The following is a 22,820-nucleotide window of genomic DNA, read 5'->3' on the forward strand; positions in this document are numbered from 1 at the left end:
ACACACTCTGCTCCTTGTCAGTTAGGAATCCCCGCAGAAAGTTCTCAGATGTGGTCTTTTAATGGACACACTGAAATGGTTCTTTGGAAAAACGACTCCAGAACTCTGTCTAAACATCACTGTTACTGGAACGGAATTAGCTTCATCCCGAAATACTGTTATGTCAACCAACTAGATTGATCTAATGTACTTAGAATTACAGTCTCTCGAGTGTACTGTGCCTTGTCAGATGGAAGCCCGCCTCATGGGGAGAGAGTGGTCTGGACGGGTTAAGTGTGGAGCAGCGAGGCTCTGAGGAGATGAAACGTGTAGCGCCCTAAGCGACTCTCATAAAATACGTTGCTTGTGAGTGGAGTAAATTCACATTTTAAACTGTCTGCCTTGTAGCACTTGTAATGGCAAATTTCCCCACCACCTGACTGCTCACCAGTGGGGAAGGGGAAGGGCCGAGTAACCCCCGGCAGCTCCATGCCCCACGGTCAGGCACCAGGAGCGAGAGCACAGGGGTCTAGGGTCGACTGTGCAGTATCGCTGCCACGAGTCGCTATTTAAATAGAAATTCATTAAACTAAAGTAAAAAAATTCAATCCTGAGTCATCTGACCCTGTGGCCCTTCAGGTGCTGGCCGGCTGCATGGACGGCTGGACGAGAAAGCAGCACCGTGGTGTCAGGACGTCATGAAACCTGCCCGTCCTGACAACCAGAGAAAAGCCTGGAAGTGTAGACCCCCATTCCACAGGGGGCCTAGGAAGCCACATTTTCTGAATGTTAAGACAGTTGTGTGTTATGTTGACATTAGAAATGATAGTATTTAGAGCATTATGGGCAAATTGCCATTTTTTTCTGCAAGTGGGCAAATTTCTTACTAGGATTGTTGTACGGCCAAAGTGCTTGTTTCTGACATGACTTAGGAATGGGTCCTTTCTCGTTGCTCTTGACCCATCACTAACCACCCTCCGAACAGTGAAACCTGGTCCACCGAAATCTGTAAGAAGGACAAGATTATCTACACATTCACAGACAAAAGAACAAGTTATGTGAAGTATGTCAATTGTTTATATTCAACACATAAACAAGGCCAGTTTTTATTCTAAAATAAAGATAACATTTATTATCACAAGTTGCATAAAAACACAGCTTTACAAAAATCATTTTTGATAGAAAAATATTTGAATACATGTGATATTTGTAGGAACACCATACTATTGTTGTACCTCCAGCTAAAGCTTCAAAGACACTATATTTCTCATCATCAAAATAGCCAATATTTACCACAACCCATCTTTGGAAATAAGTTCATAGCATTTTCTGAACAAACCAAGGCATCTGCTCATGAGGCAGGTCCCACATTACGATCTCACAGACTGGTCCCTGCCTCATTCCACAGAGGAGGAAACCAAGGCAGAGCCACGGAGAGGCGCCTTCCGGACGCCTGAGCCCCCACGCCAGCATTCTCGCTGCCATCTGTAAGCGAGTCATCAGAGGTTTAGAAAATGAAATGATTCTTTCTACTCAGATTTACTCCTCTGTGCACAGAACGGGATTTCGGGTTTATTCAGATGGAGGAAATGTTCGCCACCACTGAAATGGAATCCCACTGTCAAAGGGCACTTAGGCTAAACCCTGGCTCAGTTCCCCACTTGTCGGGTCAGTGGTGTGGAACCGGCTCTCCGGGTGCATGGGGCAGGCGAGACTTTCCCTAATGATGTCCACGGGGAAACGGATACCGTGAGTCATTGCGACTGAGGTCTTGTCACACGGGCTAGATTGACACGTGTCATTTGAGAGAACTGAGGGTGTTTTTCTTTGACAGACTCCATGACAATTCAGAAGGTGAAGGGACTGCTGGCCCGTCTTCTTAAAGTTCCTGTGTCAGAACTGCTGCTGTCCTATGAAAGCCCCAAAGTAAGTAGCCCACAGAACAGAGTCCGGCTGAGTCCCCCTAGTGTGACACACTGTGAATCTAGGGCTCCATGTGACACGTATTGTTTCTAAATGGGAAACATATGCCTCTGTTCGGGAGGGGGCGCATGTATGAAGATGGCTCCGCCTTTATCGCCCCAACCCTTTGTTCTGTTTGTAGATGCCTGGCAGAGAGATCGAGCTCGAAAATGACCAGCAGTCATTACAGTTTTATTCTGTGGAAAGTGGAGATTGTCTGTTGGTGCGATGGTAATAATGAACTAAGAAAGTCTGGGGACTACACTGATTATCATGACTGGGTGTGGGGGTCACCGGAAATAAAGGATTTATTGGAACAATTCTGTCAGAAAAAGAGGTTTTACAACTTGCCCTAAGTGTAGAAAAGGTGGTATTTTCACTGGGAAGAGACCATTTCTAGGCTTGTATGTAACAGCAGTAATAAAGGCTTTGCACCTACTAATGATTTTCTGATTTTATTTCATATTTCGTGACTATACATTTCCATATGTGGAGATTTAAATATTAAATAGAACCTAGCTAGTCTAATGAAATCTGAACACAGTTAATGTTGGTCATAGGACCAGTTCTAATGGAACTCTATGGATACTACGAGCTTATAAAGTTAGCAAAATGATTTGGACGGTCACTTTGGGAAATGTTGCTTAAACTTAGGCATTTTCTATATGTAACGTGTGCTGTGATCTCTTCCCTCCATTACCCTGTTTTTAGAGTACTTACAAAAATTCATTACATGCTTTTCCCTAGAGTTGGGCATATATCCTACAGAAGATTTCCATCTCTGATCGGAGTTCACTCATATTAGGTAAACATTATGCAATGACGGGAGGAAAGAAAAATTCATTCTTTTAAAGTGTCTGCTACTTAGCACTGTCCTTCCCTATGTCACTAAAACCCAGAGAGGTATTTGATTTATAGCCACAGAATTTTAGCTTTTTTTTTTAAAATAGTACTAGACTGTGACCTTCAGGCTTTATGTTAAACAGCAAAAGAAAACTGAAATTAGCTCACTTAATAAGTGACCTTTAAAACCAAGGTCCAGAACTGAGACTTATATGGGTTCCTTTTCCAGTTGCCCACTTCACTCAGACCATTTCCATTCCCAAACTTTGGTATAAGTGACCACACAGCATTCTGTGAGTTGTTTTTGGCCCTTCATGATCCTAATTCTGCTTCACAGAGCCATTCTGTAATCCAGGCTGGAATTCACATTCTTAGTTACTAGATTTCTGAGGAGGCCAATTTTAACCAAAAGTAATGAATTATAAACTAGAAAGGATACCTCAGGTTTAGAAACATGTTTTATAAAACAATTTGGTGTTTTTCAAATGGTCTTCTAATATGGAAATAAAATTTTTATGTACAGTATCAGTTGATTTTTAAAAAGGAAATTTTGTGCAAACATTTAGAAATATCACATTGGTTTCAGGTAAAAAGTGCCAACCTAGAACTATCTGGAAAGACCACAGCGCCTGTTACCTAACTGCAGGCTCCCCTCCGACTGACCCCAGCTGCTCCCAGGCGTACCGCCCTCCTCCGGCACAGCAAGTTAAAACCCTCCCGCTGCTGCTTCGCACTGACAAGGATCCCCACACAGTTCCTTCAGCTGCCACAGTTGCGCCAGCTCCTGGGGCGAGTACTGCGGGGAGGACAGCATTCCTGTCTCACACGTCTTCTCACACAGCCACAGGCCGTCCTGGCAAGAAACCAAACCAAAGTGAACTCGGAGCCGTGGAAATGAGCTTGAAGGCTCCAGGGAGGGTGGGGGTTGGGGAGAGGATTCTAGGTGCCTGCGTGTGCGCGTGTTTAATTTAGAAAACAGAACCCATGTCTCAACCTTGACCCTGGGTGGGATGGAAAGGGTTTGCCCTGAGCACCTGGAACCCCAGCCTGCCCTTAGCTGGGGTCCCGTTCGCCAGCAGTGCAGTCGGAGATGGTCATGGCCTTCGGTGCGAGGCAGAAAGCAACATCAGTCCTCTTTGTAGAGAACATTTTAAATACTTCCTTTTCAAGGACATGAGGTCACACACACAAGTCTCTAAACACATCAGGAAACCAGCTTCCTGAGCTACGGTCTGCAGACACACCTGCCCACAAAGACCCACCAACCCCAGCTACCACAATGATCAGACGCAGAAAATGATGTTCAGCGTTCGACAAGTCAAAGCTGGGACTTTGGGAGGACGCAGGGCGGTCACGGCTGGCCCAGGAGAGAGGGTTCATCCCTGTGCACCCCTGACGCGAGCGGGGCCTGCTCTGGGCCCAGGTGCCGCACAGGCTTCCTGCCCCACCTGTCCCTGCGTGTGCCTCTACCCCTTGCACCTTCTGTGGCCTAAGTGGAAGCTGCAGGAATCGGAAATTCCCCAGAAAGCCTTGAGCTGAAGCCCAGCTTCGTGCCTGCCTCTCTTCCCAGCGCCCCTGTTCCCATTTCCAGCCTCCGGAGATTCCTTCCTTCCTTTTTTCCCTGGCCCAGCGGTCAGGGGATTTCCAGGAGCACCTTCTGGTACTTACATCCGGGGTTCCATCTGCATCAGTCAGAAGAGCTGAAGGGTCCCTGGACCATCACGCTGCTGGGAACTTGCCAGCGGATTCCTTAAGATCTTTTTTTTTTGAAGTGATCTCTGTGCCTAACATGGGCTCAAACTCATGACCTTCAGATCAAGAGCTGCAGGCTCCACTGACAGAGCCAGCCAGGCGCCCCTGACTCCTTATATTTTAAAGCTACAAAGAACTTCTAATGAAACATATAAAAACCTAATTCTCTGTGGGTGGGAAAACTTCCATCTAAAACATTTCTTTTAAACTCAGAAAAGTATGCGAACACGGGTGGATGACTGTGAGCTGAATCGGGCTCAGCCCTGCTGCTGGACCTTCCGCTTGCTGTTCCTGCCCAATGTCTGACCTGGGCACCTAACTCCCTCACACTCCGCAAAGCCCTGGGGCTGGCCCCACCAGGCTCGCTTACCTGGTAGCGCGCAGGTCCTATGGCTGCCATCCAGATGCCCATGCTCACGTCTTCACCCTGTATGCACCCGTGAGTCAAAATGCAGAAGCTGAAATGCTGTGTCATCTCTAAACACGCTGCCACACGTTCCCATAAATCATCTTTCCACTTGTTCTGTAATTATTCTACCGGGAAATGCCAAGTCTACCACTTGTACACAGAGGGAAACCTAGTGGCCGTGGACACCCGGCAGCTGACATGCCTACACACAAGATGGCGAGGGGCCAGTCGGCCGCCCTGAGGCCCCGCGCCGGCAGCATGAGCGCTACAGTGGCTCCGGTCGCCAGGTGGGCTGATGAGTGGAATCCACAAAAGGGAAGCCCGTGCTTTACAGCCTTCCTCCTTGTGACTGTCAAGCTTTTGGTTCCTCCAGGGACTACCCTTTTAAGTACTGCCCGAAAACCTACTTAGTACGCTCAAAAAAAGATTTTAGGAACAGAATTTAGAGCCAGGGTTTGGAGGCCATGGCTGTGTCCCTGACCTCAGAGGGGCACTCCCCCCAGGTGCGCTGCTATGTGCTCAGAGGTCAACACTGGGCTGGACGGGACTCGGCGTGAAGAGTACACAGTTGGGGCGGAAATCCGGACTCACCTGATAGGTCTTCAGTCTGCCCGCGTTGCCGGCGAGCCAGTGCACAATGTCCCTGGAGATGACGTACCCCGAGCCGCAGGCAAAGGCTGGGTAGGCAGGACTGGGGTACTCCAGCTCCTGCCACTTGCCGGTTCGGTCCACGGCCCAGTTCAGTCTGAAACTGAGAGCCAAAAAGAGGTGGCTTCTTTGTGTTGGTGTGACAGCTGTCCTACACTACGAGCCGGGGCCCCTTTACGATCACTACAAAGGACTAAGCTGTAAAAGCAGGGAAAGAAGGAACATTTCTTTTTTTTTTTTTTTTGGTCTAAGGAAAGGCATCATTTACCTAGCGGGTGTGTGACATGAAAGACTGGTGCATCACATTCTCTAAGTTACATCTGTGGAGTTTCTGAAAGTACCAGAGCATCATGTGTATATACGCTAAAGACCCCGAATCCGAAGGAATTCTTCCTTCGCTGAAGCAACGGCGAAGTTTCAGAAACGTGTCACAACTCTCTTCTAACCTACCCCGTACAGCTCCTCCTCACACGAGCACCGTTACTTCTAGGCCGTGACGATGAGAGCCACACGGTCTTCCCCTTCTCATTTACCTTAGCCCAGGCTTCCGGGTCTGCAGATCTCCCCTCTCACTGCAGACTGCTAACGCCCAGGGGCCCAGGGGCCCAGGGGCCCAAGGTGGGAGGCTGCCCATCTCAGCCACATTTTGCTTGTGAAAAACAGCTTGTGTGTTTGTCATTTTAAATTAATTCCTTTTGATCAGGTACATGAAGCCGAAGAGCGAACAAGGTTTAACTTACTTTCCCCACCAAAAATTAGGCCCGTCCAGATTCTTGTGGGTAATCCTATTAAATACAGCCTCCAAGTCTATGTAACAGTCGTCGTCTGTCTTCAGCAGTAAGTCAAAGCTGGTTGTTTCCACGGTCCTGTTGGCAGAAGGGAAAACGGGAGTCAGTGCATCCGTACCTCCGTACAAGGAGAGGAAGAGATGCCGCCGTGGTGACATCACCACCGTTTTATTGGAGGACCGTCCCTGGACGACCTGCACACTTTCTCTGTTTCTCCGAGGCTGAGAACGTGCTCAGAACACTGCCACCAGCGACTGCGTCCTCACTCGATACTCACTGAGTGTAACACAGAGAAGCACCAAGCAGATCTGAAGAGTGAGGACGAAAACACAATAAACTACAGACCTGGCTTAAGTGGAACCTACACGCAAACAAATGGTTCTGTGACCTTGTTCCCATCAGGCTGGCAAACATGCCAACCCTGGCACTTGGGTTCTTCCCGGGGGCCCAGGGTGTGGGGACAGGTGTCCTCACAGGCTCTCCCACGGAACCCTGCTGCACAAGATGCCCTACTGTGCCACGAGTTCCACTCCACTCAGAGAGCTAATGGTTTTTAAAACACTGAGCTGTAACATAGAAACAGACTTCCCCAAAAGAAATGATTCCCCGCAATTAAACTCTTATAAATGACCTTTAGGAAGGCGCAGGAGAGTGACTTCATTTACCCAGACATGTCGGGGTGAGCAGAGACAAAACTGACTTCATTCCACACTGCCAATCCCTGTCCATCTTGGATTAAAACAAAACAAAACAAAACAAGCCCAGAGTCTTGCTAGGGAACCAAATGGCAGAAATCTGAATAAAAGAAATCTGGAGAAAGTGTTTTTCGGTCGAAGAATGGTGAATTTCACAACAGGTCCACACCAAAGTGCATGACCCCGTGCTTCTGAAGTTTACTTCTAATTAATAGCACAGGAGCACATAATATTTGCTCATCAGGAGGAACCCTGTGATAAAGGACACTGCGGTCACTGAGGAGTCACCCAAAGAAAGAATGCCTAGTGCCGCTTTCATTACAGCATGGACGGTGGACAGGTGTCACAGGCGGGGAGGGAAAGGAGTGGGTCCCCAAGTCCAGGTCCATTAGCCTGTCACCAGTGATTCAGGTGGCATTGATGACTAAGATCTTAGAGATGCACAAGGAGTACAGGAGATTAGACTTAACACTGAAGGTAACAGATAAACTACACTGAACTTCCATAACCAGGAATCAGCTCCCCAGAGAAAGTCCTAGAACCCCACAATCCGGATTTCCCACTTCCTGGACCTCCATTCCCACCCTTCACTGAACTCTTTCCATTCCTGCCTTGGCCCCCTTACAACAAGAACCCCTCTCAGGGGCCTTGAGCTAAAGAAGGTTCTTTTTCTCGGTTCAGTTGTCCAAACACAACCCTGATATTCTAGACACCCCGATTTCCAGCTCTTACTTCTATCTGCCCTCTAGCCACAGGGGGTTTCCAAAATTATATTAATTTGCCCTAGCTATGAGACATGACCTTCCGTAAATGAATCCGGACTACATCCATCCACTCTGCCCAGGGCAACAGGCAAGAGAGAGCGACAGACTTCGCTCACCAAGAAACGAGCTTCCTGATCCAGTTTTAAAAGACAAAGATGTGGAAACCTCTAGATTTAGGCTAGACAGAGACAGCTCAGGTTCATTCTAGGGTGGACAGTGTCACAGGGCTCAAAAGCAAGTAAATGGACCCCAGAGTGACTAATCTTGTTAACTGTACAAATATGTAAATAATAGTAGTTGTTATTGTTGCTGCCATCAGTCGCATAAAGGCAGGAATGACAACCCAGGTGGAAGAAATGCTGAAGGGTTGGGAAGTTACAGGAGAATCCCAGGGCTTTGCATTTCATCTTGCAGAAAAGGTTTGGAATTAGGGCAAGTAGTTCTCGAATGTGTAGAGTAGAGGATGGAAACAGAATGTGCATGTTCTAAAGAGAATTCAGACCAGTAACCTGGGTTCGGGGGAGCTGTACTTGGGTCATGTAGGTCTGCAGGTGTGATCGCCACTGAACACGGGACATTTTCAAACTCAGTGATTTTCATCTGGTGTTGGCTTGAGGCAACCAAGACAATGACTCAGAGGACTCATTTTGACTCAGAGAGAATGGAACAACTCGAAATGAGAGCGACTTTTGCCCTATTTTTGGTAAAGATCATTAACATCACAGATCTGCTCATCTGAATGACAAAGCAGCAGAACTTTAAAAGGTCAATCCTCACAAAGAACCAGGACACAACACATCACATCCCAGGTGTTGAGGGGTTCTGGGGTTGGTTTAAAAAAAAAATGCAGGGGTCTAATGTTAATAAATTGTTCCTACATCCAAAAAACAGTAAGACAAGTTCTACCTACCTCACATTCTAACCACCTACCATCTGTAGAAGTTCAGCAATTTCGCAGGGACATTTCGGTAAGTGTCCACGACATCCACAAAAACAATGTCGTCATAAACGCTGCTTTCCTCCCTCAGTAGGGCATCTTCCCTGTGGAGGTTACTTATGTGGTCAAGAAGTCTTCGAGGGCGAGAATGGAGGTTCTGTAAGAGTGCGTCACCTTCTACAAAGGAAAATCAGAGATGGAGAAAAATGCTGTTGCAAACGTGAGACCCAGCACATGAACACTCTGTACACTCACACCCTCTCCCCGGGGGACCCAACAGAAAGCAGCAGGAGGCCCCTGAGCTGGGCTCCAGGCCCTCCTGCCCCTGCGCGGATCCACAGCCACTTTCCTGCAGACAGTCCTGTGGCGGCCCCATCAGGCCGTGGGAGGCAGCGGGTCCCTCCGTGACCACCCCAGCCCCGGACTCTGTATCTCACATGCTCACAAGGATGTCCCCTGCGGTGCTGTTTGTAACGGAGGAAACTCTCCTGACAGGAGAGTGACCAGCCTGGGGACAGTCACATAATGGGATACCGCAGGCAGAAGATGTGACCTGATCTTGCATGTTCTGGGGAATGGCACTGACAAATGATGCCAGGGAAGGGGCCTTCATCGCTAGGTGATATATACAATATGACGCCACAGACCTCGATTATAAAATACTCCCATCAGAACTGTTACAGAAAGATACATACGTATGTAGTAGAAAGCAGGGAAGAAAGAAAGGGAAGTGTGCACATAATTTCGGGACAGGGACACCCTCTCCGAGGGAAGGGAGGGACGCCGGACAGCTAGCAGGGAGGGGGATTGTGTCTGTGACGGTTTTGTCTTAAAAGGAAGCAAATATGACAAAACACAAGCATTTGTTAATTCTGAGTAAGAAGGACATGGCTGTTTCCCACAGTGCTCTCCATTCTTGGTGTCTCTGTGCTATTTCATAATAAAAATGTGCTGAAAGACACCTGTTTACTATCTGACACGTTAATGAATCACTTGTTACATCCGTGCAGGGACTGGCCTCAGATCCTGTGGACTTAAGGCGGCCACTTTCACTACGGCAGGATTTTCTCAAATGTCTCACTCCAATCAGAGAAAATATCTAGTAAATACAGCGAGTGGCTGCAGGGCAAGGAAACAACAGAGCCGCTCAGCACCCTGCCTCCCGGCACCACAGGGGAAGCCTGGGGTGTGGGGATCGAAGGCCGAGACCTGATTTCTGCTTCTGCTCACGGGGACACGCGGGGCAAAGCTGCAGGTTTCCGGGCCCGAGTTCTCATGAGCGGGAGGTGGAGGAGGGCGGGGACAGCTTGCTGACACCCACATTCAGCAGGTCGGGGGCGGAGGCCACAACTCTGTCTTCAGCATGTGTCTTCCCAGAACTCTGAGGCAGTGGGACCCCAGACAACCACTGTTTGGGAAACTCAGGCCTGAATGACCCTGTGCTCTGCCAGCACATTCTACTGTACATTCTATCACACTCTACCGTAAGAGCCTTTACTTGGGAGATAAAGAGAAGTATATGCAATTTAACACTTGAAGGAAAGTCCAAGTGTTTGAAAACTGGCAAAATGGGAAAAACGGCTGTAACAAGGGGAGAGCAGGAATTAAACACAGGCCTTTCAGATGAACCCCACTGCCGGTGTCAGGAAACCAGGCACATGCAGTAGCAGACCTGCGTGTGCTTTAAACCTGTATGGGTGCGACCGAAAAGAAGCACAGAGCTGCCCGCCTCAGAGTTTGCTAGATCACCTCTGTCTAGCGAGTCTGCGAAGACACAGACATCTGTGCTCCAGTCTCGAAGATTTTAACTTTGTAGCTTGAGGTAGGGCCCGGACAGGGATGCCAATGCCCGACAAAATTTAATAACCGGTGTATAACCTGATGGTTCTGAATGGCACTTAGATCCTGGATTTTAAAAAATGTATACTGAGATTTTTCAGATATATCCAGAACATGAGAAGACAGTCTACTCATTTTCATTTTTTTAGCCTACAACTTAAGTTATTTCACTCTTATTTGAAAGAAATCGTCCCTCACCCAGACCTTATTCCTTTAGCCTCCATGACAGAAAAATTATGACAAGCTTTTGTCCAGGGTACAGGAGCAGCCCCTTCTAGAACAGTTTAGTGGCAGAAGTCTTAAGGGCCCCTTAAACTAGTTTTTAAAACCTCCCGGTGGTATATTCGGGAATGAACTTGTCAGAGAAGGGAAGGTGCTGGATACTCCAGTCAGACAGTGTATTACACCTGCCCCGGCCCCACGGCTTCGCTGCCTTAGGAAGCTGCCTGAGCTCCGGATCCGAGTTTTCCCCAGGGCTGGGGTATTAATAGCTGCTTGGGGAGCTAAGAGGACACCTTCCTTGGCAGAGTGGTCTCACAGTTTCATGAAAACTCTCTGGACTGGAGTTAAGGATCTCTAAATTTTAAATCTATTTTTAATGGCAAGTTTATGGGTAAAACCCATGTACCTGTTCTAGCCTACTCTTTGGAGGTGATGTAAGAATACAACTACTTCTGTGAGGGAACACTATAAATTAAGAGGTTTTTGAAAAAATTTTATAAAGCCACAGTCCATTTGCATCTGCAAAGAACAGGCAGTGGCTCAAATGGGGTGTGTGCCCTCCTCAACACTGTGTTGTCAGGGGCTCCTGGAGAGTCTCCTCTCAGGATCTGCTCTGCTTTCTCTGGTCACGGAGAGCCTTTAGGGAAGCTGGGTCCTAATTCTTTTATCGGAATCCATGCTCTGTGGAGCTCTGAGATGTCAGGACAGAAATTCCACTGGGCACCTTTGTTCCCTGGGTGATAATTCAGGACAGGTGGCCAACAGGAACTGCATCCATGGTAGTCTTTCTTTCTTAAAGATCAGGGACACGGAATTCTCAGGAATCATAGGTATTTAAGTAAGTATCATTCAAGAAGATAAACACAGCCGCTCCCATCCTGACAAAATCCTTCTTGAGTTCTAGGCTAATGTTCCTGACCCCAAGTTTTAAAGGAATCTTTCTAACAAACCCATCCTTGAAATGTGATAGATTAGGAGATGCATTTAACAAACCGTACTCTGAAAGAGAGTCTATGTTTAAATATTCACATGAGGAGAAAGTGCACACATGAAGCAGGGCAGGAAGCTGAGTCCACTGGGCCACCTCCAACAGAGGGACAGACGCAGGCATCAAAATGCACCACGCTTGCTGGGACAGGGAAAAAAAGGTTCTTCCCTTCCCTTCTGACAGTAGCACAAAACCCACTATAGCTATATGGCCTCTGTAGCCATTCTGCAGAAGTCCCCACCTGGCTACAGGATAAACCAGACACAGCCACGCTAGGGCCAACAAAGTCCAAGGTCATAGATTTTTCAATGTCATCCTTATGGTGAAAGACTGGATACTTTCCCTCTGAGAGTGGGAACAAGACAAGGATGTCTGTTCTACTTCTACTTCTTCTACTCAACACTATATTAGACATTCTAGCCATGACATTTAGACAAGAAAAAGCAATAAAAGGCATCTCGATTTGGTGGGGGGGGGGAGAGGTACAACTATCTCCATTAGCAGATGACATGATCTTGTAGGTGGAAAATCCCAAGGCACCCAACTAGTAACTTAATAAACGAATTCAGCAAAATTGCAGCATACAAGATTGATATCTAAGAATCAATTTTATTTCTATACATTAGCGATAAGAATCTAGAAATACAAAAACAATTCCACTTATAATAGTGCCAAAAAAATATGTAAGAATAAACTTAGCAAAAGAAATATAAGACTTGTACTCTGAAAACCATAAAACATTGCTAAAAGAATTTAGTTTAAGACATAAGTAAATGGAAGGATATGCATGTTCTTGGATCAGGGACTTAATGTCAGAATGGCAACACTCCCTGAAAAGATCTGCATGTTCAACGCTACCCCTTTCAAATTCCAGCTGGCTTGCTTGCAGAAATTGACAAGCTGATCCTAAAATTCGTATGGAAATGCAGGGCCCAGAATAGCCAAAACAATCTTGAAAGAGAACAAAGTTGGAGGATTCAAACTTCCCGATGTCAAATCCTGCTACAAAGCCACATATGCAAGACAGAGCAGTACAGGTAGAAGGACACAGAGGGCACACACACACACAACAGAAGTGGGAGCCCAGAAGTAAATCCTTACATTTAAGGTCAGAAAGTACAGCATGGAAGTTAATGGTTGGTAGATGTTGCGGGAGGGGAGAATGAGGCACGTCTGCTAAAGGGCACGGGTTTCTGGAGCGATGGAAATGGTCTGGAATTAGCAGTGATGTTTGCAGAACTCTCACACCGCAAACCAGTGGCTTAACCACTTTAAAAGGGTAAAGTGTTTGTGAATTATATATCAATAAACCTACAAAAAAAATCCCCTTTTCCGTCAAAGTACGGAGTTAAGATGAGGTATGTGAGACTCAGCACACTCCACCTTCCAAGCCCCCGACTTACCCTGAATGGTGTAAATAAAACCGCCGGCCACTCCCTCCACGCCTTCCATGAACTCGTGGGGCAAGGCGCCCTCCCCGGCCTGAAAACAAGGGAAGTGCTCAATGCTTCATTACTACAAATACACTTCTTCTATTTAAAACTGATGTGGCAAAATTTATAATGTGACTCCACAGCAGATAAATCCATTTAAGCCCTTCACGAGATCAGGTTGACTTCAGTGTTCTATGTTTGTTATCTGATTGTTATCTTGATTACAATAGTAAAGATCAGGTGCACAGGACAGTCCATAGGGCTCAGAATTCCAAATAACATAGAATCACAGTCTTGAACTTGCTACCATAATAGCACAAAACCCAATTTTATTTTACATCCCAAACCTGCCACTTAAAAAAAAAAATGACCACCTTTGATTTCTTTGAGACTGAAAACTGCCATGAATTCAAATACACCTAGGCAGATTTTTTCCAGTTTGTTCTACGGGCAGAGAAAGTCCCTTGAATGAACTGTGCAGATGGAGCCCTGCTGCTCACTGATGCTCTCACAGCCACCCAGGCCAAACACAGGCCTCTCGGCCTCCGAGGACTGGAGGAGATTTTATGATTAGAGATTTACAAGTTCCCCAGTGTGGTGTTTCCCTGCTGCGTGCTTCACGCCCGCAAGGCATCCCTGGCAGAGTGGGGCTGGGCCGGACTGCACGGGGTGTGTGTGTGGTGTGTGTGTGTGTGTGTGCGCACGTGCATGGCACTGCTCCCACACACTCCCCTACCAGCCTGGCTGCAGTCTGGCCCGTCCCCTCAGCAGAGGTATACTGCGCAGAGCAATGAGGAAGCTACCGAAGGTGGAGCTAACGTTTCCGGCTTTGCAGAGGCAGGAAAGGTGGCACACTCTGTTTTTTCATTGTGTACCCTACATTGTTTTGGCTTGTTTAGAACTTGATGGTAATTTTCATTAGTTTCTATCTAAAAGGTCACAGCTGGACTTTTATTTTATTTTATTTTATTTATTTATTTGACAGACAGAGATCACAAGTAGGCAGAGAGGCTGGCAGAGAGAGAGGGGAGGAAGCAGGCTCCCTGCTGAACAGAAAGCCTGATGCGGGGCTCAATCCCAGGAGCCTGGGATCATGACCTGAGCTGAAGACAGAGGCTTTAACCCACTGAGCCACCTAGGCACCCCACACAGCTGGACTTTTAACAGTTTCTGACATTCTCACTTGCTGGCAAGGGAGCAAGACTTGGGGAAACTTTCAGTTTCACTCATTTATGGTGGAAACCTGTATTTAGTACGTGGGGGTTTCCTAGAAGGGGCTACTAAATTACCGGACTATTTTTTAAGGTTAGCGGAGTGTGTAAGCAGTCTTTTGCCGTCTACAACTATACTTACCCCCAAAGTGGGTCATTTGAGTCTTTCCATTTGAACCTAGTCCTCAACTCAGAAGTCATCTGGTTTCCTTTTGTGCAATCAATAACTACAGAATTTCAGCACATTTTGGATATTTTTTAAAGTTTCATAAATAGAAAAGGAGGAGACATACTAAAGGCACTTGCCTTGGAAATAAGGAAATAAAAGAATAAAACTATAATTAAACTTCATAAGATGTTTTATGCTAAATAAAGGACTGTTGGTAACAAAGGATGAGATCCTAAATGACCCACAAGGCTAAGTTTGTAATTATATATGAATCTGTGATCTAATGACTTTCTTCCTCACTGGAGTTTAAGTTCCACTGTGGGCCAGGAGTGGTTTTCTAAATGAGTAACAGCATATCACCTAATGTTTATTTCAAATTTGGGAATTAATTCATGTGAATATTAATAGTTAATGAAAACAGACTAAGCCCGTGAGCTGAGATGGTGAACACTCTCCTAATCATTATACCAGAGCATCGAAGAGAGTGAGACTGTGTTTGCGACACCACCACATATCCAACTTGTATTATTTCAAGCTCATCGTGTGAAGTCTGCCTACACCTTATCGTCCACACTTACTTGGAAATATTTACCTATCAAACTTTCAAATCTGAAGCAAATCTGAATACATGAAAAATACGAGGCAGAAATCCCAGCAATATAAATGACACCCAAAGCTCCGCTGTATTTGCCAGCACTGCTGTCTGTACTGCTGTCACGAACACCCTGCTAGGAAGGTGAGGGCGTGAGGATTCAGAACACTACCGAGCAAGCGTCCTTCGAGAATGTTAGCTTAGGAGTTATTGAGAAATGGGTGCCAGGGTGGCTCAGTGGGTTAAGCCTCCACCTTTGGCTCAGGTCATGATCTCAGGGTCCTGGAATCGAGCCCCACGTCGGGCTCTCTGCTCAGCAGGGAGCCTGCTTCCTCCTCTCTCTCTCCACCTGCCTCTCTGCCTACTTGTGATCTCTGTCTGTCAAGTAAATAAATAAAATCTTAAAAAAAAAAAAGAAACATATAAAAAATTATTGGGAAATAAAATATCATGTTTTTAAGATTTGCCAATCTTAAGGCAAAAATGTGCATTTACTAATGCTGGGGTGAGAAAATCCAAGAACATGAGTTGTTCGTCTGTACTATGGTGACTCTGCATTTTCTGCCATACACGTGCAAAAGTACCCACGATTCACAGTTCCATATACGCTAAAGTCTAGACTATGCCAAACAGCCTTAGGAGAAAGGATGACTTACTGTAATGACTCGGAGAACGCCACCGCCATCATTCACAGTCACTTTGTGGAGATTTCTTGACACGAGGCCTTGGAGGTCTTGGCTCTCCCACACGATGGTACCTTCAAAGCTCTTTTTGTGGAAAGATAAAGTGAGTCGATTTCTTTATTGTTGTTATTTAGGTTTTAAGTATGTTTTCAAGGAAAAATAATTTTTCCCCTAAAACCTATTGGTTACAATTTTTATATCCCTACTCTAACACACAGCACCGTTAACATGTTGGTGTATATGCTCGAGTCATTTTTCTCATGCGTATCTGAAAGATACAAGTACAAAGGGTACAGAGACAATTTTGCTGCTGTTTGCATGTCCCTCATGCCGAAGAGTTTCCTGTTGTTACAGCTCAGACGACCGTTCTTAGCCATGCACACACAACTGACGTGCATCGAGTCACGATCCCGAGTCACACAGACATGTCCCCATGGCAGATCTGGGCTCTACCAACTATCTAGTGAAGGATGTTTTGGTGTGAATGTTTATTTTGTTTCAAAATACATTTTCAGAGTTGAAATTATGGGGGCAAGAAAGAAATAGAGATATTTTATACAGATTTTGGGACACAATGTCAAACTTTTTTCAAAAAGGAAATTACCTAATTTCCCAATTTACAAAAATACTACCTGCACTGTATTCTTCCAAGTATGGGATATTAATGAAAGCAAAGACATTTACGTCAATTTAGTAGATTAAAAGATGATTCGTCATTAACTTCGTTTCTTTTGATTTCTAATGTTTATAAAATACACAGTCTCTACTGGGAGTTACTGATCCATGCCTCTTTGCAATTTAGCTACTGAGTTTTGTATTTTTCTTATTAATCTCTGTTATCTTGTAATAAATAATTGTTTCTATAATACATGCTAAAATATTTTTTTCAGAACTGTTTGCCACTTTTTATTTTTTTACTTAAAAGGTCCATAAGTTTTATCTTGTCAAATCTGTCAAGCTTTCTGTTTGAGATAATTATTAAATTCTGGGCTTAGAAAGTTATACTCTCTGTCCCAAGGTTTGACACATTTAAATTCTAATGTCTTCTAACTTTTCCAGGAGGGTTCAGCTGCTCCTTTGTACTGCTCAGGCCATCCCCACTGTCAGCCCCTCTGGCTTGCTCCAGAGATCCAATGGAAGGCAGCTGGCATCTAATTTTTCCCTACCACATCAGCCTGTCTTCTTTTCCTAATACCCCACTTATCAGTCTGATACTTCCTGTTTATTTTACTACTGTCGAACTAACATTTCCCACTAGAACACAAGCACCATGAGAGCAGGGATCTCATATGTCTTATTGACCACCATATTCCTGGCACCTAGAATGGCCTGACATGCATAACAGGCACTTGAAAAATATTTACTTCACAAACAATGTTAATTGTTAATTGGAATGATTTTTGGTCTAGAACACCAGACAAAAGATACAGCTTTAATTATCTTCTATTTTTTTTTCACATATTAAAATTAAGAGATAAAGTGCTGTAAGGTCTCACTTAGCCAGCATTAGGAAGGGCACTATATAAAACTGAACTTTCCAATAAGTGAGGCCAGTGGTTTGAAAGGTTAGGCCTTTCAAGCAAGGCCAGTGGTTTGAAAGCTTTTTGTAAAGCATTATAACTCCTCTATGAAACAGAAGCACTAGGAGTCGGATTCCTTGGGCAGTCTGTCACTCTATAGTCTGCACTGTTGGGGAGACTCCTGATGTGCTTTGAGGAGCCCCAGGGTTCCAGAGAGCAGGCCTCTTGGACACACTGTGGGGGGTCACCGCCTGAACTCGAGCACAGAGCAAGCGATGTCCACCTCACGGGTTTGGGCCGGGGGTTAATGATGACACATGTGTGGCGTGCAGGGTCTCGGCTCAGCGCAACGGAGCTTTAAGACTACTAGAAGGAAAGCAAAAAGTGAAGGGCCCCTTTAAAAGATCTCGTTGTCTTATCTTGGAAATGGGCACAGATTATTACTCTACTCTCCCTGGAAAGCCTTAACTCTCCAGTTGAACCTTGAGTCCCTAAAAACAGGATCCTTACAGACACATGCACAGAGGGAAACAAGTCTAGGGAGAAATACAGCAAGTATCCTGGGAAACATGTGGATAATGTCACATTCTTCTAACCTTCTTATATGTAGTCAAGTTTTCAACAGTGGATCTGTATTCCTTTCCTATATTTTCACACTTTTATGATCAAAAAAATTTTTTAAACATATGTATACAAGGAAATAAATTTGGGGTCAATCTTCCAGACACGAGGCATTTGTTATCTAAACTTTTGAGTGTCTACGACGCAGCAGTCTACAGGCTACTGGAACACTTACAGGAGTGAAACAGCTCCTATCTTCAGATCCTCATAATATGCCCTGCTGGGGTCAGTGACAGAGGAAAGTCACTCTGCCTGAGATCCGCCAGGACTCCAGATGAGAGAGCCCAGGGCAGAGTCTGGCAGGCATCTGAGTCAGCAAAGGGAGAGGCGGATGAGCACTCCTCAAAAGGCAGGCGTGAGAGCACTGCAAGCCCAGAAAAGTGTGGAGAGTTTAGTGCCGCTGAAGCCCCAGGCTGAGGAAAGGAGATGTGCAAGGCGGCTCTGTCAGCGCTGCCTGCGGGAACAGAGTCTGTCCTTCATCCCCAACCCGCAGGACATTTGTTTGCAAGCACAGAAGTGATGCAATCCTAGCCCCCATTTTAAACGGTCGCTCAAAGAGCAGAATAGCATCAGGCAGGCGGGTAAGGAGACTGGTAACTGGACTATTATGGAGGTCCAGGTGAGGAGTCAGCACTAACCTAGAAATTGACTGCCTTCTGAGAAGCTGAAGGAGACACATATATATGGAAAGATATTCAAGCTCGCAGATTGGAATATTAATATTATTAATATGTCTATACTACTCAAAGCAATCTAGAGATTCGAGGTAATCTCTACCAAATTCCAATGGGGTTTTCATAGAAATACAGCAAGTGCTACTAAAATCTGCACAGAACCACAGAAGACCCCAAACAGCCAAAGAAACCTGAAGAACAACAAAGCTGGAGGCATCCTGCTTCCTGATTTCAAACTATATTACAAAGCTACTGAGAACAAAACAGCATGCTATTGGCATAAAAACTGGAACATTGAACAATAGAACAGAAGGGCGAGCCCAGCACCAAGCCCATGCATAAATGATCAATTCACTTACCACTGAGGAGGCAAGAAAATATATGGGAAAGACAGACACTGCAACAAATGGTGTTGGGAAAACCAGACAGCCAAGTGCAAGGAAAGAACCTGGACCACTACGCTATGCCATACACAAATAATTACCTCAGAATGGATTTAAGACCCGAACAGAAGACCTCACATCATAAGATTCCTAGAATAAAACCTAGGTGGTAAGTTCCCTGACACTGGTCTTGGCAATGATTTTTTTGGATTTGAAACCAAAAGCAAAAGAAACAAAAGCAAAAATAAACAAAGAGGACTACATCAAACCAAAAAGCTGCTGCATAGCACAGAAGACCATCAGCAAAATGAAAAGGCAACCTATGAATGGAAGAAAATATTTGCAAACGATATACCTGACGAGGAATTACTACCCAGACATATAAAGAATTCCCACAACTCAACAGCAAAAACCAAATGCGCAGAGGATCTGAAAAGAATGTCTTCAAAGACAACACAATGCACAGATGGCCAACAGGTACAAGAAAAGATGCTTTCATCATCAGGGAAATGCAAATCAAAACCACAATGAGAGACCACCTCACGCCTGTCAGAATGGTGACTAAGATGCGGAGAAAAGGGAACCCTTGTGTGCTGCTGGTGGGAATGTAAACCGTTGCAGACACTGTGGAAATAGTATGGAGGGTCCTCAAAAACTGAGAACTAGAACTACCATATGATCCAGCAATTCTATTTCTGGGTATTTATCCAAAGGGAATGAAAACACCCACTTGAAAAGACACCTGTGCCCCCTTGTTCACTGCAGCATGTTTACAAAAGCCATGATGTGGACACAACCCGAATGCCCACAGATGGATGGATGGATGAAGATGTGATGCAAACACATACATGCGCGTGTGCACATGCACGCACACACACAGGAATATTATACAGCCATAAAAGGAAGGAAACCTTGCCATTTCCAACATGGATGGATCTTGAGGTCGTTATGCTAAGTGAAATCAGTCAGAGAAAGACAAACACAGTATGACTTCACTTATATGTGGAATCCAACATGTTTCTAAAAACCAAAAACTGAAACACTGAACTCTTACATACCGAGTATCAGACAGGTGGTTGCCAGAAGGGGGTGAAAAGGTGCAAATTTCCAGCTGTAAAATAGTAGGTCCTTGAGATGTAATGTACAGCATGATGAGCAGTTAATAATGTTGTATATCTGAAAACTGCTAAGTGAGGAGATCTTAAAAGTTCTCATAAGAAAAGAAATGTAACCGTGGTGGTGGATGTTAACTAGACTCGGTGTGATCATACCGCAATAACCAATCATTATGCTGTACACCTGAAATGAGTATGTTATGTGTCAATTATATCTCCATAAAAAAAGGAAAAAAAGACTGCCTTCTGAGTTGAATAATTAAATGCATAAAGGGAACAATGTCTCTGATAACTGAGAAGGCTCTGAGATTGAAGCTTAATTAGTAAACTCACTACCTCAAAACAACAGATCAAGTATATTCCTATACAAAAGCTGGGCTGAGAAAGAAATCTGAGAGAGGAATCTGGGCAACGGAGCAATGTCTAGTGGGAGGGAGATGTAGGAATGGGAAGACACCGACCATTCCAGTCATATCGCGCCTGAGCGAGCCAGCTCTTGGAAACAAGCACATCCCACTCCTGTAAGCAAAGCCAAGGATCAAACCCAGTACTGCTCTGAGTTGGGTTTTTGGTGTCTGACATCTCAGTAAGGAGGTTCCCAGACAGGGGTCATGACTTTCAAATCTAATAAGCTAATACCTATTAAAGATGAATAAATAGGTACTCTGGTTTACAAACCGGTCTTCTGTGAATTTATTCAGTTTCATTCAGTGAGACTCTGGTCATCTCTATGCGAACTAACTGGAAGGTCAGTGCTAGAACCTGAAAGCTAAGTCCAAGACCCTTGGTAACGTGCAGCTGCTCTGGGTTAATCATGTGTCTTTCTTCTGGCAAAACAGCCTCCTGCCCTTGTATACATTCCTCTAAAACTTTAACAGTAATAAAATTTTTAAAAAAATTTATTTAAATTCTAGTTAGTTAACATACAGTGCAATATCGGTTTCAGAATTCAGTGATCCATCCCTTACATACAACACGCAGTGCCTGTCACAACTAGTGCCCCTCTTAATGCCCATCACCCACCTAGCCCAGCCCCCACCCACCTCCCTCTATCAACCCTCAGTTTGTTCTCTATTGTTATGAGTCTCCTATGGTTTGTTTCCCTCCTCCCCCACCATAGGTTCATCTGTTTTGTTTCTTAAATTCCACGTATGAGTGAAATCATATGGTATTTGTCGTTCTTTGACTTCTTTCACTCGGCATTACAATCTCTAGCTCCATACACATCACTGCAAATGGTAACATTTCGTTCTTTTTGATGGTTGAACAATACTCCTGTGTGTGTGACATAATGCTGCTACAAATACTGGGATACAGGTGCCCCGTCGAATCTGTATTTTTGTACCTTTCGGTAAAGACCCAATAGTGTGATTGCTGGGTCATAGGGTAGCTCTATTTTCAACTTTCTGAGGAGCCGCCACACTGTTTTCCAGAGTGCCTGCACCAGCCTGTGTTCCCACCAACAGTGTGGGAGGTCTCTCCTTTCTCTGCATCCTCACCAACACCTATTTTCTTGTGTTGTTAATTTTAGCCATTCTGACAGGTATAAGGTAGTATCTCATTTTTTAAAAAATTTATTTATCTAACAGCATGAATGTGAGCGTGTGCAAGCAGGGGAAGGGGCCAAGGGAGATGGAAAGAGGCAGACTCCCCATTGAGCGCGGAGCCCAACATGGGGTTCGATCCCCAGGCTCCGAGATCATGACCTAAGCTGAAATCAAGAGCTGGTCGCTTAACCGACTGAACCACCCAGGCGCCCCTCACCATGTTTTTGATTTGTGTTTTTCCTGCTGGTGAGTGATGTGGAACGTCTTTTCATCTGTCTGTTAGCCATCAGATGTCTTCTTTGGAAAAGTGTCTATTCATGTCTTCTGCCCATTTCTTTTCAAAATTTTATATACTTCAGAGAAAGAGAACTTGAGCAGGGGAAGGGGCGGGAGGGAAGCAGACTCCCCACTGAGCAGGGAGCCTGACATGCGACCTGATGCCAGGACCATGACCTGAGCAGAAGGCAGACGTTTAACCAACGTTTAACCAACCGTTTAATCAACCAGACGTTTAACCAACATTTAACCACCCAGGCACTCCACCCATGGTCCACTTAACAGGATTATTTGGTTTTGGATACCAACCGTTTATCAGACATGTCATTTGCAAATATCTTCTCCTAGTCTGTGGACTGCCTTTTAGTTCTGTTGACTGTTTCCTTCACTGTGCAGAAGATTTTCATCTTGATGAAGTCCCAACAGTTCATTTCTGCTTCTGTTTCCCTTGCCTCTGGCAACATGTGTCATTATAAGTGTCCATGGCCAAGGTCAAAGAGGTTGCTGTTTGAATAGTGATAAAGTTTGGGAGAACTGGTACCAAATACATCCAGGCGGAAGAACTGATAGGATTTAGTGAGTGCCTGGATATGAGAGTTGAGGGTAAATCCCACGATTCTGGTTTGGGCGCCTGAGAAAAAGGAGATACCGCTATCCAAGACTGAAATACAGGGGAGATGAGGACGGACGGGATGATCTTAGCATCAGAAAGCCCCTGGGACACCCGTATGGAGAAGAAATTAGAATTTCTCTAATTCACTTTAGAGAAA

General features: G+C 45.2%; 2 protein-coding genes across 12 annotated transcripts in view; one reads left to right on the plus strand and one right to left on the minus strand.

The window, feature by feature from the left end:
* The window catches only part of TBCE (tubulin folding cofactor E), a 76,803-nt gene extending 74,420 nt beyond the window's left edge, over nucleotides 1–2,383 (plus strand). For 3 of the 10 annotated variants that reach the window (XM_045087275.1, XM_045087277.1, XM_045087278.1), the window contains exon 16: nucleotides 619–1,956. In XM_045087275.1, the coding sequence (XP_044943210.1) occupies nucleotides 619–815 (197 nt within the window). In that variant the 3' untranslated portion in view covers nucleotides 816–1,956. Of the gene's footprint in view, nucleotides 1–618; nucleotides 1,957–2,083 lie in introns of those variants that run through there. The other 7 variants (XR_006608754.1, XR_006608755.1, XM_045087276.1 and 4 more) reach the window with 5 other exon arrangements.
* Nucleotides 2,384–2,885: 502 nt separating this feature from the next.
* Nucleotides 2,886–22,820, minus strand: part of B3GALNT2 (beta-1,3-N-acetylgalactosaminyltransferase 2) — a 58,666-nt gene continuing 38,731 nt past the window's right edge. For both annotated transcript variants that reach the window (XM_045087283.1, XM_045087282.1), the window contains 7 exons: nucleotides 15,888–15,998; nucleotides 13,230–13,308; nucleotides 8,771–8,954; nucleotides 6,334–6,459; nucleotides 5,537–5,696; nucleotides 4,907–4,963; nucleotides 2,886–3,637 (listed from right to left, as the gene is read on the minus strand). In XM_045087283.1, coding sequence (XP_044943218.1) covers nucleotides 3,491–3,637; nucleotides 4,907–4,963; nucleotides 5,537–5,696; nucleotides 6,334–6,459; nucleotides 8,771–8,954; nucleotides 13,230–13,308; nucleotides 15,888–15,998 — 864 coding nt within the window. In that variant the 3' untranslated portion in view covers nucleotides 2,886–3,490. The remainder of the gene's footprint in view (nucleotides 3,638–4,906; nucleotides 4,964–5,536; nucleotides 5,697–6,333; nucleotides 6,460–8,770; nucleotides 8,955–13,229; nucleotides 13,309–15,887; nucleotides 15,999–22,820) is intronic.

Source organism: Mustela putorius, unplaced genomic scaffold (assembly GCF_011764305.1).
Source record: "Mustela putorius furo isolate JIRA1106 unplaced genomic scaffold, ASM1176430v1.1 tig00001075_pilon_pilon_pilon, whole genome shotgun sequence".
In the NCBI taxonomy this organism is placed as follows: domain Eukaryota; kingdom Metazoa; phylum Chordata; class Mammalia; order Carnivora; family Mustelidae; genus Mustela; species Mustela putorius.